Below are 19,165 nucleotides of genomic sequence, written 5' to 3' on the forward strand. Positions count from 1 at the left end.
GTTCCGGTATCAGCTGTAGTTCAGCTAGTTTTCAATTGTATGATTAATTTGCTGCAGTATCACCATCGTTACAGGTCATTTTCCCTGTTCACCGATAGAAATTACGGCATGAGGCAAGGGAAATTCATGTACAATTTAATTTCAACATGGCAATTGTTCCATAATTACCATTAGCACATGAAGGCAGCATAAAGACAGTTAATCTCGTACAGTTACTTTCCTAAAATCAAAGGATACATTGTGGTATTTCATCACACAATTTAGGCTTCAAACAGTATTAGTGAGAAAAAAACGAAAACACTGCTCTTGCTCATGTGTTTTTTCCTTTTCTAATCAGTGATAAATACATGCATGAAAAAGGAACATAAAACACGCTTTTCTACTATAATATCAAATCAGTGTGAAAGTTTTGTGCAAATTCAGAATACAATACTCTGATCGCACCACGGAATACACGACATAAATACATGTTAATGCAGGTTTTCAGTATTCTGTAACTACATACATTTTAAAGATTTTTTTCCATCACTGCGCATTGTGTTCAGTTGTTTAATGAGGGACAAGAAAACCCCTGTCTGTTGTTTACATGCAGATTGATTCGTAAATATCTGACTGGCATAATAGAACACAAACAGTTGAATACTATGAAAACCTAGCTAAATTGATGTGATGTTACAGGCGATGGGCACGCTGCGCGACCTTCAGTTTGCCCTGCAGCTGAAGATCGAGGAGCTCCGACAAAGGGACACTCTCATAGATGAGCTGGAGTCGGAGCTGGACACCAAGGACGAGCTCATCCGCAGACTTCAGGAGGAGCTGGACCGCTACAGGGCGACTATTCCACTTCCAGGACCCTCCACAGGTTACAAAATGCAGCTTAGTGCACTACTGGCAAACAGCAACCTGATGCAAACATGTTCTTTTATTCAATAGCTTCAATAGCAGAGGAGGACGACAAACACAGATTCAAAAGGACAACTGTCATTTCCGAGCCCTTCGCTTTGGACCCTGTCACTTTAGCCATGTGTTCTCACAGGAGTTTGGGGACAAATTCAGAGTAAGCAAGCAAAATTAATCTTAAAAACCTACGCCTTGCCGTCACACTTTGCGCTTGCACTGAATTTTGCGTATTCAACCTCCGTGTTCACAGGTCTGAGAAAATAATTAAAGTTGCCTTTCTGAAGAGTGAATTGTTGAAGCACCTTGGTGATGGAGAAATAAACGCAATAATTGCCTGCATGTATCCAGCCACCATCAACCAAGGCTGCTATGTCTTTCAAGAGGACACGATTGGTGCGCTGGCCTATGTTTTAGAAGGTAAATTAATAGTTGGCTCTGTGAATCACTTTCGGAACATTTCTAATTGTCAGAAGAAAGTAAGGTTAAGGTTAGTGTGATACAGCCTATATCAATTTCCTCAATCATCAAACAGTATATTACTCAAATGGCATGATGTCCTATGTTTGAAAAGGTAAAGGGGGAGAGATTAACCGACCCCTGCGAATGTTTTTGATTCTAAAAGTCACTGTACAAAGAAAAAGGGCTTGAAAGTGTACCCATGCTTGAACGTCCCCAGTATCCTGCCCGTATTTGTCATTGAACTGCATTTTACCTCACAGAAATTATCTCATGTATCGTTGACCTTGTTGTGCTAACATAGAGGGAAGGTTGGACGTGAAAAGCGGTGGCGTTAAGCTCCATACAATATTCCCAGAGGAGATGTTTGGAGAATTGGCCCTTCTGTACAACTGTACGCAAAACTACTCTGTGTCAGGTAAGCGTGCTTTTATTTGAATTTAATTCACACAGATTCTAGCTGTGGACTTTGTCTTAAAAATATTTTGTATTAAACATTTGGGGAGGTGTCTGACTGGGTCTTACTCCATCAGGACACTGAGCATTGTTTCCCTTTATTACAGTCCTCTCAAACCGTGTACATTGTTTTAATTGTGGTTTGAAAAGTAACAAATTCCAGTGAAATGGGGAAATATAAGCAAAGAAATGTATATATATATATATATATATATATATATATATATATATATATTTTCCATATTCCTTTGCGTCTACAAAAAACAATCTGGTAAATAATTGAATATCAGATTTGATATTGAATTGAAAAAGCCACATTTCCATAATGTTACGGTCATTGATGGTTACTAGTATCTACATAGCTACAAAATATATGCACTTGGTGCTTGGTTTGGAGTCTAGTATTTCAAATGAGAATATTAACAATGAAGTGAAGTGTAATACAACCATGTAAAGGACAATCATTTCCGTTTTGCAGAAGATTTAGAGAAAAGGTCAGAGCGGATCATTATAAATTTACACCCTCCATTTTCAAGAATGGTGGTAATTATGGATTAGGAATTCATGCTGAAATGTGTCCCTAATAAGGGGGCTTTTATCTCCTGCTCGTATGCCGTGGAGCTGTGTCTGGCCCTGTTGCCATTGCACCATTACAGGATAGGTCAGTGTCACTACAAGGCTGCTCAATACTTCAGTACATCCTGCTAATGTCTCCACCTGAGCTCCACTGCCACAGGCACCGTGTCACCTCATCTGCCGCCTCCTCTTTGATCCGTACAGCACAAATGGACAGCAAACTGTGGGTTATCGACCGCAGGAGCTACCAGGCCACACTTATGCAAAGGGCTCTCGACAGCTTGTCACCTTCAGAGGAGTTCCTGAGCAGGTAAACCACCCTCCAATGCATTTGACCAACTCCAGCCGGGACAATCCGTTTTATATTCCTGCACCTTTTACACAACACCGTGTCAGAGCGCACGGAGTCAGAGCTGCTCCCACTTGAACAACGGTAGTATGAGATGTTTACTGATTGAACTGGTGGAATTACTGCGAATGTTTCAGAAATGCTGCCTTGAGTACTATTTAATACATTTAATTTTGATCTGTCTGCAGTGTGCCCTTCCTGCAGACGTTGCCAGAGGATGTCATCATGAATTTGTCAGATCTTATGGAAGAGGTGCATTTTATACATTGTGTTAATTCTGGAAATGTATGTTAACCGAATAGCAATGGCACACAATTTGCTCTCTCATTTAGCCATAACAGTGAAGTTTTATACCAAGCTTGTACATCAATTTACTGCACATTCATTTACATCATTTACTTTCGTTAACAGCCAGTGCTCCAAAGCATGTGGGTACTGAGAGTACTTGTGGGTTCTCTTTCTAAAATGTTGTCAATTGACTAGTGAAGGCAAAACGCTGCTCAAACAGTTAATAATCATGTATCTTGTCTTGAGTCACAATGGATGTCTATATTTGTCTAGATACATTTTGCAGAAGGAGAGTACATCATCAGACAAGGAACAAAAGGAGATGCATTTTATGTCATTACTGCAGGCCAGGTAGGGCTGTCTTGTACTCTGGCAGTGAGTCTTTTAGAGTGAAAACATTATACAAACGTCAGTGCAGACTACAGCTGGTCTCCACAAGGCTCTCTCTCACTGCCCTCATTTCTTTGTGCTTTCCCAGGTGAAAGTGACAGAGAAGAAAGACAGTGACAAAGAGGAGCTAGTCGTGTCCGAGCTTTCAGAGAGACAGTGGTTTGGGGAAAAGGCTCTTTGGGGGTAAAAACAAAGCCCATTAAATACTGTGTCTAATTTTCCTCTCACACCTGTTGTTTTTGTGGTTACTAGAGAGGAGCCTCATGCAGCAAATGTGATCGCTACAGGAGATGTAACATGTTTGTTGCTAGACAGAGAGTGAGTCTATTTCTATTCTATATTCCCATGCATTTGTAATATATTGATACATGACACACTGTTTTGTTCTTTTCTGCTGATGTAAATGGGACAATTTTGGACCATGAATAGTTTTGTCTTGATCTATGTCGGAGCTAGTATAATGTGAGAGAGTGACCACTGCACAAAGCCTTCTCCAGCTCGTCCCAAAGATTCTCAATGGGGTTCATATTTCCAGAAATGCGAAGCCACTCACTGCATAAGTTGGGTTTAAATACCGTGTTGCAACTGCAATACAATCACCCATGCAGCAGATCTCCAGTAGGAGGCTCGTACCTTCTGTATTTGCTTAGTTGAAGTCACACGGGGACTTCATCTTATCTTCACTGTGGAATCGGTGGCTAGTATTAAACAATTCTTAGTACTGAGATTCAGTTAAAAAGTTTACTTCACGTTCACTGGTCATTTTGGTTCACATCATCCAGTATATGATAATTAAAATGTATTTTGCTCAGTCTGTCTTGTATGTATTGTTGTGCAATTTACAGTTCTAAATTTTTAACATAATGTCGATCGTATTTATTTTTGCAGCACTTTCAAAGACGCGGCTGGAGAATTGGTTTGCGGTCCGGATGAATGTCAGCATATTTCATTTGAGTGTGTATTGACTCAAGATTTAACCTGTCATCTGTAAAACCGCAATTATGATCCAATATCTTTTCCTCGACACAGATCTGACAGCTCGGATCTGGCCTCATCTCTGGGTCTAAATGACTTCCAGGTGATACGGACATTGGCGATGGGGGAGTTTGGTCACGTGGACCTGGTGAGACGCGACCTTATTATTGATGATTACAATAATGGCACGTCTCTAAGCTGCTGTTTGAGATTCTATGTTTATGTAATGTCATCCAAAAACTTCACAGGTGCAGACAAGCGACAAGTGTTGTTTTGCGATGAAGGTTCTGAAAAAGCCCCTAATCCTCAGCAGTGGTCAACGAGAACATGTCCTGAGGGAGCGAGAGGTCTTGATGAAGGCTCATTGTCCATTCATAGTCAGGTGCCGCCAGCACTTCAGCTCATCACGTCTAGATGGCTTTTGTTTGTTTTTCTTTGATTACATGTCATGGATGTTAAGGATGTGTTCATTGCAGGCTTTTCAGGACTTTTCAGAACGCAGACTGTCTGTACATGCTGACAGAGGCAGCTCTCAGCGGCAACCTTCTTGCTCTCCTGAAAGAAAAGTAAGCCCGGCCTAACTTAAAGACACACTGCGCCACTTTTTCTAGTGGAGGGTCCGTCACCTGCTGAGATGCTATTGCTATTGCCTGAAATGTTCCACAACATGTCTGTGAATGTATCGACCCTCCACCTTTAATATATATGAATAAGAAACTGTAATTGTATAATATATTCATATTTTGAAATTTTTCTGTCATTTTCCCCTTTATCATCCTTTCTCCATCTGCAATATAACTCCTGATTCAATTAGATTCAATGTCTTTTGAGTTTCAATGTCAGGGAGACTCAGACTGCGGCCCTGGATAAGCAATAAGCGCAATGGATGGATGAAATATTTGATGCAGTAGATAACAAGTATTCATCAGTAAAATAACTATTGCTTTGGCGAATGTCTTCTTTGTGTGTTTCAGAGGAAGGTTGGATGAGAGCAGCACCAGGTTTTACACGGCTTGTGTTGTGGAGGCTTTGACCTTTCTCCACTGTCGAGGTGTCATTTACAGAGATGTCAAACCAGAAAATGTTGTTTTGGATGAACACGGATACGCCAAACTGGTATCGGACTAAATTCAGCCTTCAGATATAACAGGAAATACCATCGAGCTTGTAAAGAACAATATTGAATAGAATAATATACAATAAAATTAACGTTCCATTATTGATGAAGCAATAACTACTAGAAGGAGGCGGCCCCTACATACATACATACATTACTACTATCTTGCGTTGCTTTTACCTTTTGACTTTTTTTTAGATTGGATCTGGCTGTCTAAAGAAAATAGACATGGGTAAGAAAACATGGACTTTCTGTGGTACGCCGGGCTATTTGGCTCCTGAAATCATTTTAAACCAAGGACACGGCGTATCAGCAGATATGTGGTCTCTGGGGGTTTTTGTGTTTGAACTACTCAGTGGTCGGTAAGTCGTTCTGTTATTTTGCTTGCTCCTTTCTCCAGGTGTGAGGACGATTCATAATTCTTTCCTTTTTGTCCCCAGTCTCCCATTCTGCAGCTTTGAACCGATGATGATTCTCACAGAAACCATCCGGGGCATGGATCACCTTGACTTCCCCAAAACCATTAGCAAAAGCGCCTCAAGTCTCATAAAGAGTCTGTGCCGGTACATTTATTTCCACAATATTATTCCACAAGCCAAAACAGCCTCTTCAGATTTTCTCTGCATGCATTCGAAAACAAGCGTGTGAAAGGAATATTCACAATATCACACCTGGGAAATGTTTATTTAATATTTCATTTTCCATCAACAGGAATAATCCCTCAGAGAGACTGAGCAGTGAAAGAAATGGGGCCAAGGACATTCACAAGCACAAGTAAGAGTCTGACATCACCCAGAGAAGAAACGCTGCAGAGCTTGAAGCGTGGATATATACGGCTGTGATGTGTATGTTAAACAGTCATGTTACTTCATCTAGATGGTTTGAAGATTTGGACTGGGAAGCACTTTGCAGACAAACATTGTCTACACCAATTGTTCCAAAAGTAAGGCCTGTTTTAAATGCTTTAGTAGTGGCAAAAATATGATCCACTGTTTTGTTCATTTACATTTTAGGTAAATCTCCCCTTGGACAGCCCTTCATCCTGTCATTACCTCGAGGACACAGGGGAGTTCTACACAAGCTGGGATGAATTCTGATCTCATTTTACTGCCATCTGTGACATATTTTAAAATGCCCATCTTCTTTAAAATAAACTTTGTGATTGATTGATTGATTATAACACATTTTCTATAGACCATTTATAACTAAACGAGTCAAAAGCATTTTGAGTTTCCCCTTCAAATAAACATTTAGTTGGTTATTAAAAGGTCAACGCATTTTAAGTTAAAATATCAAATCAATCTTATTTATTCAAGTGATATATGGAAAAATTAACTTTATAATGAAAATGAAGCTCAAGTCAGGTTTGTTTGTATTCTACTCCAGTTTACTGCTTTGTTACTATTTATGTCAAATCTAAATTGCAAATGTAAATCTGTGAACAGTTCAAACCTCAACATAATGTTTTGGTGCAGCGTGTTTGGGAGGAACAAACACAATGAAACACAAACAATTGAATCAGAGGCACTTGGAATATCTCAGACTACACAGTCTTGTTCCACCCAAGACCCAAGGTACAAATATTTGACAACAATCCACCTCATGTTCACAGAGAAAAAATGAAAAGAAGTCAATGTATCTGACCAGTTTAAATTAAAATGTTCTGTAGTGGTCTACGCTAAAGGCAAATGGCAAGTGAAATTATAAACAAAGAATTGCAGAATGTCATTTGTTTAGAGCCCTGGGGCCAAATGAGGCTGAGACATATTTTTGTTGGCCCTCAGACTTAGTGAATTGGCCCAAATTACCCAAAGAACAACTTTGTTCTGACATTTGAACCTGTTTGAGGTTATGTTCTCCCTCTAATGGAGAAAATAGCCCTCTTTTGTAGATAGACATTCTATATCTTAATTTTTCACAAAACGTTTATTGCATTCATTTCATGCCACAGTGTAACCCAAAATGAATGAATGAAAAAGTTGATTTGGCTGCCCAAAGTAAAATGTATAAACAACTATATTGGTTGCAACCAAAAAGGATTGGACTGAAGCTACTCGCTCATATAAGCCCATCCTAAAAAATATACAAATTATAACTCAACAATTCAGACATAAAAATATCCACTTCATTTTATCAGCATCCTAAACATAGAATTCTATTCTAATCTCTTTTTTTTAAATTTAAAACAACAATTTGTATCTGTCAATCATCTCATATTTTCGAGTTGTTTGTTTTAGTAAAGTTTGACAGATTATTTAGAAAGAGGTGGAATTGGAGGAAGTTGTATGTTTTAGACAGAATCAGTTGAAACGTTTAATCTTCATCAGACATATTTGAAGATCTGTGTTTGTCATTATTGCAGTTGGACTTTTGGGTGGATTTGTGTATAGTTATACAATTAACGGTATTAGCACAAATATAATATGCACCATTTCAATAGTTGGTCTGAAATGTCACAGTGGTTGTTAACCAGAAGGGGAATAACTGATCTGGAGTGTCTACCATTATAAAGTATGTCTTTGCTAGAGCGATTTGAAATCAACCATTATTTTCAATATAAAATAAATCAGTGTTTTATATATCAGTGTTTTATATATATATATATATAATATATATATATGTTTCATTATATATGCAGTAGCTCTGCCTGTGCACCACTTACATCGCTTCCGTATATTCCACCAGAAACTAAAATGTCTTATCTTTCAAATGGACTGGCCTTGCTCATTAAAAGCCACGAAAAAGACGCTACCGTTGCCGTTTTATTTTGAAAGTTCGGTTCGGAAACGCGCCTCTCTGTGATTGGCTGTGGATGGCTGTCACGATGAAGATGATGATGATGATGAAGGCTCTGCTCCAACGCTGCTGGGATCGCTGCAACAAGGAGTCAAATCCTCTTAAACTACAGGTCAGTCGCCTCCTCGCGTTTCGTTTCCTCCTTCAAAACATCAACAATGCTACATTTACTGCAAATCAGAAACTAGTTCTAACTTGTTCTAACTTTTACATATTTTTCCCTTTGAATTAGTAACTTTGTTGGAAACTTGGCCAGTGATCTTGCTGTTGCAGAGTGAGTGTTGCCCATGCAGTTTTGCAGATTTAAACAAGAAAATAAACGTGTTTCTTGAGTATAGTGGATATATATAATGAGAAAGAGAAAGCATTTCTTACTTTGCAGATAGGCATATGTATTGTTTACATTGCATCATCATGATTCTCAAATTGAATGGTAAATACATAAGTGAATTGAAGGTGTTTTCCATCCATCCTATATGTATATATTAAAGGATGTATATTGTAGAAAAAGATTCAGTTGGAGTCATCTGGACACTGTGTCCCAGACTACAACTGAATCTTGTTCTACAATGGAACACTCCTGGACGAACGAGGGATTACACCGACCTCTGAATGTATATGGATGTATGGATGTATGGATGTATGGAAGTCTTTTTGTGCTTGTCTTTTGTATATAGCGTACATTACATCTTGTGGCTGCACTTACTATAACCATTTTACTGTTGCTTCCAGACCGGATAATTGCCACTTTTCTTCCTTCACTTGGAGATTTCTTCCATTCTTGTGTCTCTTGGACTGTTGTGGTTGTTGGATCTCCTTAATCAGCACGTCTACTTTTGGAACAAGGTTGAGATTGTTCTGATGTAAAGGTGCCGTAGTAGGAGAAGGCAGGGCAAAGACATTTATGTGTATTTGCCTTACATTTCCCCACATAAAAGACACTTGTGGTGGTTGGGGCGGTCTGAGCGTGAGGCATTGTGAACTTCAGTAGAATGCACAAATGTGTCTTTGTCCACGGTTCTGGTCTGGTTTCGACTCACACAATGCTGCAAAGGTGAAGTTTTCTCCCTCTTTCTCAACTCGTTCCTGTTCTTTACACTTCATTTGGAAAGTGTTTGATTTGCCCATTTTTCTTGCCCAGTTAGCCTCGGCTTTAAACATTCACCCCACCATTTTTTGGACAAACAGTGAGCACAGTCCCCTTCCTCATGCCACCTCCTGTAGCTTTCTGGGTCAAAGCATTCCCCAGCGCTGCTCTCATCACCACAGAGATGCTACTGGCTACTGTATGACACTTTTATGTTGGCCACTATTTAACCTACAGCTTCAAACTTTAGAACGGCATGGAAATGTGCGGCATGCTCTTTAGCACAACAGGTGAACAGTTACATATCGATTTGCTTTGACTGCCAGAACCGTTAATGGAACCGGTTCTTGGTTGTTTTATTGCATTAAAGACATAGTGTCTACATAAGGCAACAGTTTATTACAAGCTTGAAAATGGATTCTTGCCCCAGCTTGTCTGTAGTAGTAGGACTGGATGTAACTTGCATCCCTCCTCCATGAGAATCTTTCTTTCTTATATGAACAAAAATGCTACTAAACAGGATTTTTATGGACTGTTTTGCAGTCACAAAGCAAACATTTCAAACTGGGTTCTGATCCTAAGAAACAGACCTCTCAATTCCACATTGGTGATTAAAAGCACACCTTTTTGTTTTTCTTCACAAAAGAGTAATATTTTAATAGTTCTGATAATTAAAGATCAAACCTGTTTAAGACCCATACGGGAAAGGTCCAGCTAAGGCCTCAGGTCTGATACCTGCTCTGTACTTTCTTCTTTCTACAACCCTACAAACGGCTTCAAAGTTTGCTGTTGTAAAGTCATTTTAAAGGCTTTAGGTGTGAGCTCGTCTTTGTCAGAGAGGGTGCGATGAATGGGAGTGAGAGAGGCAGAGACGACAAGGCAACGACCAAACGACAGGAAGTTTCTCTCACAACAAGCTGTCTTTTAAAAAAAAATCTTTTGAAGGGGTTTGGACTGTCTCTTTTGCACTATTGCGTAAGTGGCATTAGTTACAAAATATTGCTCCGGTGCGGATGGGGAAGAGCGCGGCATCATTCGCACTGGCCTGGATTGAGCAGAGCGGAGGGGAGGGGAGTTGGAAGACGTCACCCTATTATTGGGCACCAGGCAGAAAGTGGGTGAGAGGTTGAGGGGTGCTCTTTGAGGGGATTTGTGGATTCCTGTGCAAGTGGACGACAGTGTTTTATTGTTCAAACCCTGACGTAAAAGGGTCCAGTGGAAGAGCTCTTCTCTTTGCCTAATGTGCCACTCAATGATTACAAATGGAGGCAGGTTTGGCAGTTCAGATCACAGCTTCAATGTTGTTGTTTGTTTACCGGGTACATTTATTCTAGTTTGCAAAATGGCACATAAGGATGTAACGCTGTGCAACTCTCACGGTACAATATTATCACTATATTCATTGCACGGTACAATATTATCACTATATATTTCTTGCATGGTACAATATTTGTTCCGATTAATATTATGGAGAGGCTAAAATTATTATATAAATTATGCACTTTGTTTTGCAGCAACGACAAACGTAGATGAACGGCTGAGTTGAATGTGACGTTAAAATTATTAAGCACTTTTATCTGAAACGGAAGACAATAAATTGATCTGACTTTGATTCCCAGATAAATGATACAAATGAAGCCTACATGTAGTCCTCACTTCAGGGTCCTTTAGGTCAGAGGAAAGTGTCTTAGTGACCATCAGCTCGTGTCTCCTCCTCCCTCCTCTTCCTCGCTGTGTCCTCACCCATTTCACGGGAGGGGCCTGTTTAGATTCAGCCCTTATCTTCCTGGTCTGTCTCCCCTCCTTCCCTCCCTCCCTCCTTCCCTCCCTTCCTCCTTCCCTCCCTCCTTCCTTCCTCCACTGGTCAGGACCATTCTTCTCTCCAATAGAATGGTGCTCTTTTTACAATTTGACAAAAGTCTTTCACAACACTTTGCTACAGTGCCATCTCTCATTTGCTACAAACCTGGGAATGTCATATCATTTTTTTTTTCAGTTTAAACCACTTTGTTGTTGTTTTTTTCAATATTTTGCAGCATTGCAATTTAAAATATAATAGAATATTCCAATATTTAAGAATTGAGTTTGTAAATCCATTGTATAAATGCAGTATTGGACATAAAGCTGAGAATGAGACTAATCTTTACATTTCTAAACTAAACATTTCTCAAAACCCTGTTCATTATTGCTCGTCTTACTCTTATAACTTCTTTGAGGATTTCTGTCTAGATCCAAGTACAAGGTTTTGTGTTCTGTGTTCTGTTCTGTGTAGCAATGAATATATTTTTTCTTTTTGGCAGCCATAGTTTTCTATCACATTTTTTTCTAATAATTTTCCATCTCTCTTTCAGAAATGCCTTTTCATGGGTGGTTATTTTCACTTCGTTCAAACTTGGGGCTTAAAGTGTCTGAATGGGAGAGTTCTCAGAGCATCCTGTCACGTCAGCTGTTGTCGGCCCCGTCTCTGCTGGGATTAGGAGCTCTGGCCTCAGTCACCGTGTACTGGTTAGTGACCCGGCCCCGCCCCGTGCCCCCCCGAGTGGATCTACAGGCCCAGTCTGTGGCTGTCCATGTGAGTCATGTTCCCCACTAAACATTCATTGGTTCAAAGTAGGCCTGTCACAATAATTACTACATCGACTTATTGTGTAATAAATGAAAGAAGGATGATATTTTTAAGAGGTCAATATTTATTGTTTGGAGCAAAGAAAGTACATGTAATGTACCCAGACATATTGTAATAATGTGAATTGTTCATAAAAGAATAACAAAACAATATTAATAAATCTCTAAAATAATAAACAAAACTATTACTTTACTATATTACTATATAAAAAATATATTTATTCCTATACAAATCATTAACAACTATCAGTTAATATAATTTCTAGCGAATGCATTTATCCACATATGTTTTCCCTTTTATGAAACACTGTTTGTGGTTAGGGTGACGCCTGCTGCAGAAGGTCTGCCATTCTGGAGGATGACGAGCTGCTCCACTTTTACTTTGAGGACATTAAGACGTGGTACGATATGTTTCAAAGAGGCCTCAGAATTTCAGGTGATTATGAACATTGGTATTATCTTATACATTATTTCTATTTACATTTTTCAGCATTAAATATACTTTAGGTTCTGCAGCCAAAAAACATATTTAAAAGTAAAACTAGTCATGCTGCTCAGTGTGGACAACACATATGCCAGGCTCCATGTGCAGCCTATGGGCCAAAACAATTCTTAAAACTAAAACTAGTTCTGTAGGTCCATATTTTGAAATAAGGACTGAATTGTCCTAGTCAATTGCTCTGATATATTATGAATATTTTGTGGTTGAGGTTTAGTTTAAGTTTACCATGTTTTTGTCTTTAGATTTTGCTGTGCTTAAACCACATGATGTGATTATGTTTAATAATTATAATGTCTTACACTTGCCTTTACCAGTTCGACAAAGTCATCATTCATTCCACACCAAATGATAAGTCACAGCGGTCCTGGGGCAGACTGATGGAGGCTGCCAATCAGCACCATCAGCCCCTCCAACCATCCCCAACCACACGCACTCTCGCTCACACACACACGCACACACACACGCACACGCAAGGGCAAGCACACGCACACACACGAGCACACACACATGCACATGCACACACATGCAAATACATGCACATGCGCACACACATACACACACATGCACACGCGCACATACATGCACACACACACACACACATACACACACATGCACACGCGCACATACATGCACATGCACACACATGCAAATACATGCACATGCGCACACACACATGCACACATACACACACATGCACACATACACACACATGCACACGCGCACATACATGCACACGCGCACATACATGCACACACACACACACATGCACGCGCACACACATGCGCACGCGCACACACGCACACAATCACACACACGCACACAGCCATCGCCCATGAGCCACTGCTGCCTTTGATCTTAGTTTGCTTATTTTCTTTGACAAAGTCGTGTCAGGCTAAATTCATGTCTTGTGTGTTTTTTTCAGGAGACGGCCCATGTCTTGGCTACAGAAAACCTGGACAGCCATACGAGTGGATCTCCTACACTAAGGTTTCACTAAATGTGCTATATTTATTTGAGATCTGGCTGCTTTGCTGACTCAATGTTTCCAATCTGTCAGGTGGCAGAGCAGGCACAGCTTCTGGGCTCTGGGCTTTTGGCCAAAGGATGCCAGTCTAACTCTAGTCAGTTTGTCGGGATATTTGCACAAAACAGACCAGAGGTAGGAGCTCTTTGTAAATACAGTTTTATGACCAACTTGTACTGATCTGGTGGATCGGAGAGAATGAAACCTGGTTCAAGTTTGAACATTTTCCCATTGTCTTTCATGTTTATCTTACTCTTACTTGGTGAGGGATGTACAGCCACCTTCTGTACAGTTTAACACATTTATTCCCCAAAGACGTATTGATAATTGCCTGTTTATTTTACATTTTAAATATTCTCAGTATGGAATATGTACGTGCCTGACCCAATATGTGAATCTTTTGTCTCTCTGTCTCTGTTGCCCTCTACTGGCTGTAGTGGACAATCTCAGAACTGGCCTGTTACACATATTCAATGGCAGTGGTGCCTCTTTATGAAACTCTTGGGCTGGAGGCAATGGTGCATATCCTCTGTCTGGGTAAGCTGAACATTAGATGCATATGACCGGTTAGACTACACATGTCATTATATTTAGAAACTTTACCCCAGTTAAGCAATGTTTATGGTTTATAATGTTTCTTCCTATTTGAAAATTATGACATCACGCTACGTAATTCTGTAAGTGGGACAAAGTTGATCTAATTTACACAATAGTTATTTTAAATATATTTTGTTGTGCGCCTGGATGAAAATAAGGGTCGAAATTACAGAATGTAGACAACATTTGCACATCATTAAAAATGTACACAGTACGTAACTTTTAGCTACAAAATAAACTAAACTACAAAAGCATATTTGTTTTTTTTCCACTATAAAATTCTTTAAAAACCTGTGTCCTTACTGTGAGCGGGATTGCATCTCCACAGACATGACTCAAACTTGGACTGGAGGAGGGCCACCTCCTGCTTATTGTGTTGTTTCTTAAACTATAAAATACAGTATGGCATAATCATCTCTAGCTTTATGGGGGATGTTCTAAAGTCATTATTCAGGGGACTTGCACCTCTAGAAAGTTACATACTGTGCCTTTTAAGTAAAAGTATTAAAGTACACCTTTTTAAAAATGTATTTTAAAAGAAAATACACACTTATTTTTAGAACAATTAAAGCGTCAAATTGTGATTGTCCACATTTTTGTAACAATTTGTTGTTTTCCTGGTCATTTATATCGAATATAGCCTAGTTTAATTGGCTCAAAGCTGGTCTTGACCTCAAAAAATGTGCGTAGGCAAGACAAATGTGTACAAAATGATAATACCCCCTTTTTTGCACGTTTCAGCAGGTCTCAAACATGAGAAAAAAAATACTTTTACTTAGAAAGTAGAAAATGCAGATACCTGCTCTCAAATGAAGTGAAGTAAAGGTAATAAAGTATCCACTGTTAAATGCACAGATGCTTAAATGTTTTTATTTAAGTTAAGTTCTTTTGTACTTATAGGTTCAGAGTCCATACAAACGCATTTCAAACACAATTACCTGTGTTTTTCAGCTGAGATTTCATTGGTGATTTGTGATCGTGAGGAAAAGGCAGCGTCGCTGTTGGAGACCAAGGAGAAGGGCGTGACTCCCAAACTGTCCTGCCTCGTTCTCTTCAATGACTTCAGTGATGCCTTTTTGGAGCGAGCCAAGAAATGTGACGTGGAAGTGCTCAAATACACGCAGCTCATAGTAAGGATGTTTAAAGTGGAAGTAGTTTCTCTTCATCTGGTTTGTTTTAAACCTAAACTCCACATTATTGTCAGGAACTGGGGAGAGACAACCTCCGAGATCCTGTGGTGAGTTTACTGCTTTTTCATCAAACAGTAAATACCTTATCGCCCTGTAACTGCTGGGGATGACAGTTTTATTGATGCTTTGCTGTATAAAGATGTGATTAAGTGCGTAGGAAGTCTGTTGTAATTACATTGTTATCTTGTATTGCCCGCTCCAGCCACCCAAACCTGAGGATCTGGCTGTGGTTTGCTTCACCAGCGGCACCACAGGTCGAGTCTGTTCCCATCTGCATAATGACTCCTTATCATTAGACGAGTGTCCACCTTTGCCCACTAACAAGCTGTGTGGCACTCTTGTAATGTCCTGTTTGTTTCTCTCCCAGGAAAACCCAAAGGAGTCAAGCTCACCCACGGCAACATCGCCTCCAACACTTCCTCTGTTATTAAGATCCTGGAGGTCTGTGTCTACACTTCTGCACTAATTGAGAACAGCCTCTCTCTCTCCCAGATATCGTCCCTCACAACAATTTATCTCTTCTCTTTAACCGTACCTGCTGTGCCTATTGGTATGATTAATTGGTTGCGTGATTGCCCGTGTCGCTGCAAGGTTGTTTAACTAATTGCATAAAGATTGAAGAAGTCGTGCAGGACTTTTATGTGTCCCTGGTGCACTGCTCATTTTACTCTCTTCCGTCGCAGGGTTATTTTGTGGTTCGACAAGACGACGTGTCGATCTCCTATCTCCCCCTCGCCCATATGTTTGAAAGGATGATCCAGGTAGAAATCACTCTTTTTATACTTGTTATTAGCTGTGAATAGGGAGGTCGAGATTATTCGGTTAATCGATAATCGTAAGGACTAAAACATTATTACCGGTATTTCAATTCAGTGTACACTCCAAAAAGGTTCAACGAAATCTGACTCTGTTTATGTCACACTAACTTAACAGTCATAAAGTTTGGTTTCATAAATCTGGGTACATCTGAGAGGAATGAAGGAAAATGAAGGATTTGATGGTTGTTTGGTCATGGTGTCAATAATTGTGACACAAAAATCTTTATATTGTGACATCACTAGCTATGAATAAAGACATGTATTTTAAGGTGAACTCACACTTTAGTCCCCGTTTAGTCCTGATTTAGACTGATTTTGTCCCAGTTCAGTTGTGTGCGTGCAGGTGTCTAGACGTCCAGTTCATTGTCAGTGTCTGAATAGATAAATAGCATATAAATGAGATGTATTGCCATTTACTCATGGTGGCCTGTGTGCATTTCCTGTGTTCAATACGGCGTATGGTTTCAGGTGACCTTATTTTGTCACGGGGCTCGAGTCGGATTCTACCAAGGAGACATTTCTCTCCTTATGGACGACATCAAAACTCTCAAGCCAACCTTCTTCCCTGTTGTACCTCGCTTACTCAATCGGATCTATGACAAGGTCGGTCCGATCATTTTTGCATAAAAAAACAGACTTGGATTTATATTTGCGTGTTTATGTTTTTAGATCCAAGGGTCAGTGACGTCTCCCTTGCGTCGAGTTTTGCTGAATTATGCTGTGAAAAGGAAGCTGGCAGAGCTCAGCAGTGGAGTTGTACGCAACGACAGTCTCTGGGACATGCTGGTGTTCAGGAAAATACAGGTTTTGCTTCATCTGATATGTTTATGTTTTCTATTCGTTGTTTTTAAATGTGCTGTATATTTAATTGGTTATATTTATCACTTTGTTGAATTTGCAATGTTACTAAGTCGCACCAGCCAAAAAATGCATCATAGAGATGAAAAAAATGCAAGAAAATAACAAATAATATCACATATAAGTATACAAGTATAAATGTAAGTATAAGTTGCACCCCGGCCAAAACTATGAAAAAAATCTGCGACTTATAGTCCGGAAAATACGGTACAAAGAGTTTTGAACACTTGTTGGGAACCTAAATAAGTGGATGCAAATGTGCCTTTTTCCACGGACGACTGCGTATGATTGAAGTTACATTTTGTGTTTCCTGTAGGCTAGTCTGGGTGGTAATCTCCGCTATGCCCTCACGGCGTCGGCCCCCATCTCCCCCACTGTTCTGTCGTTCTTGCGGGCCACTCTGGGCTGCCTGATATTCGAGGGCTATGGTCAGACTGAGTGCACAGCCGGCTGCACTTTCTCCATGCCTGGGGACTGGAAAGCAGGTACATGGAGTTACAGTTTGCTAGCCAGTAATCGATAAACAACGAGGAGCCGTGCGTTAAGACTGTGTAGCGCTTATACCATGGTCCCACAAACTGCAGTAGCCAATTGGTGACTATAACAACCCCTTTGCTGTCCGAGGGATTTGTTAGCTCTGTTTTAGTTGAAGCTAGTCCATCCTAACAGGATCTCATTTGTTTACCCGTTGCTATGGTGACGTTGACTGCGTAGTGCTCTAGAGCAGTGATTAACTGCTGCCGGCACTACTCGCTGACCATTTGCTTTACATTTGCTCATTACTGCATCATTACCTGTCCAAAATCTGTGTTTTAAGGTCATGTTGGTGCACCATTGCCCGGTTCCATGATTAAAGTCGTGGATATTCCTGAAATGAACTATTTTACAACAAACGGTGAAGGAGAGGTGAGTTTGTATTTCCGTACATTACAAAATACTAGTAAAATATAAACTATGATGGGATTTATTTTTGCTTGCCTTTTAATCCATGACGTTTCAGTCCAAATTGCTTTATTTCCCAGATCTGCACAAAAGGCCCGTGCGTGTTCAAGGGCTACTTAATGGACCCTGAGCGAACAGCAGAGGCACTGGACAGTGATGGCTGGCTGCACACGGGAGACGTGGGCCAGTGGCTTCCTGTAAGACTATTAATGCCCATTGTGTATTTTTGTGACATTAATTCTCCAGTCCTGAAGTCTTCGCGTCTGATTTTCTAGAACGGTACACTGCGCATCATTGACAGGAAAAAGCACATCTTTAAGTTGTCCCAGGGGGAATACATTGCTCCAGAGAAGATAGAAAGTGTCTACATGCGCTGCGTGCCCATCCTCCAAGTGTTTGTGCACGGAGACAGCTTGGAAGTGAGACAAGAATGGTAGTAAGATTGTACTCTTATTCCACAACGTGTCATTCACAGTTTTGGTATTTGTTGTTCTGTTAGTCTTACCTTATAGGGATAGTCGTGCCTGACCCAGAGGTGTTTGTTGACTGGGCTAAAGAACGAGGATTTGTGGGATCTTACAGAGAGCTGTGCCAGAACACTGTATGCAGCATGTAGTAATGCATACAATATAGACATTTCACTATTGTTCACTAACTGTTTTTCCCCTGAATGAATATCAATCTTTAGGATATTAAGAAAGCAGTGCTGGAAGACATGACGGCTGTTGGAAAGAAAGCAGGATTGAAGTCATTGGAGCAGGTTTGCATTGTTTGATCACCTCTCGGTTTAGGATTGTAATTATCTGCTGCGCAAGTGACCTTCAGTATTTGTATGTTGTATTCAAGGTGAAGGATCTGTATTTGCACCCAGAGATGTTCAGCATTGCCAATGGCCTCCTCACTCCGACGCTTAAAAACAGACGAGCCGACATCCGCAAGGCTTTTCAAGAGCAACTTTCAGCCATGTACATTAAGACTGGAAACAAAAGTTAAAACATAGTTGAATAATTGGTTCACTTTTAACGCACCAGTGACAGAGTTTAGGCTGTTTGGCTTCAGATGTTTCACTTCCACATTTCAGAAATCTGTCTCGGCATGACACCAATTTAAAAAAGATAACATTTTAGAAAACTTGCTGATAGTAACAAGCACAATTTTGTTGCTGGTTTGACGAGATAAAAAAATATTTTGTAGCTGAAACTTTTCAAATGATACATTT

General features: G+C 40.0%; 2 protein-coding genes across 3 annotated transcripts; both read left to right on the forward strand.

Moving 5' to 3' along the window:
- The first annotated feature begins 681 nt into the window (after nt 1-681).
- prkg1l (protein kinase cGMP-dependent 1, like) lies at nt 682-6,674 on the forward strand. Of its 2 annotated transcripts, XM_072433776.1 has the most exons (19): nt 682-862; nt 934-1,057; nt 1,151-1,317; nt 1,661-1,774; nt 2,593-2,698; nt 2,926-2,989; nt 3,299-3,376; nt 3,504-3,598; nt 3,668-3,733; nt 4,304-4,369; nt 4,445-4,538; nt 4,639-4,772; nt 4,867-4,956; nt 5,365-5,506; nt 5,706-5,869; nt 5,948-6,070; nt 6,219-6,281; nt 6,384-6,450; nt 6,521-6,674. In XM_072433776.1, exons 1-19 carry the CDS (start codon nt 682-684, stop codon nt 6,602-6,604), a joined length of 2,022 nt encoding a protein of 673 aa, XP_072289877.1. In that variant the 3' UTR covers nt 6,605-6,674. The 2 variants fall into 2 exon arrangements, with proteins under 2 accessions (XP_072289877.1, XP_072289878.1); XM_072433777.1 differs by lacking the exon at nt 3,299-3,376.
- A 1,868-nt stretch (nt 6,675-8,542) lies between these two features.
- Nucleotides 8,543-19,126, forward strand: acsl2 (acyl-CoA synthetase long chain family member 2). Its single transcript, XM_072434126.1, has 20 exons — nt 8,543-8,577; nt 11,742-11,962; nt 12,337-12,451; nt 13,440-13,504; nt 13,575-13,676; nt 13,979-14,078; nt 15,090-15,268; nt 15,343-15,375; nt 15,531-15,582; nt 15,696-15,769; nt 16,012-16,089; nt 16,615-16,749; nt 16,816-16,950; nt 17,321-17,489; nt 17,822-17,910; nt 18,027-18,143; nt 18,222-18,365; nt 18,446-18,547; nt 18,635-18,706; nt 18,793-19,126. Exons 2-20 carry the CDS (start codon nt 11,744-11,746, stop codon nt 18,937-18,939), a joined length of 2,127 nt encoding a protein of 708 aa, XP_072290227.1. The 5' UTR covers nt 8,543-8,577; nt 11,742-11,743; the 3' UTR covers nt 18,940-19,126.
- Nucleotides 19,127-19,165: the final 39 nt, after the last annotated feature.

The sequence above is a fragment of the Eucyclogobius newberryi genome, unplaced genomic scaffold (genome assembly GCF_026437365.1).
Source record: "Eucyclogobius newberryi isolate DKJ021-1_F unplaced genomic scaffold, fEucNew1.0.hap1 SCAF_6, whole genome shotgun sequence".
NCBI classification, from domain to species: Eukaryota; Metazoa; Chordata; class Actinopteri; order Gobiiformes; family Gobiidae; genus Eucyclogobius; species Eucyclogobius newberryi.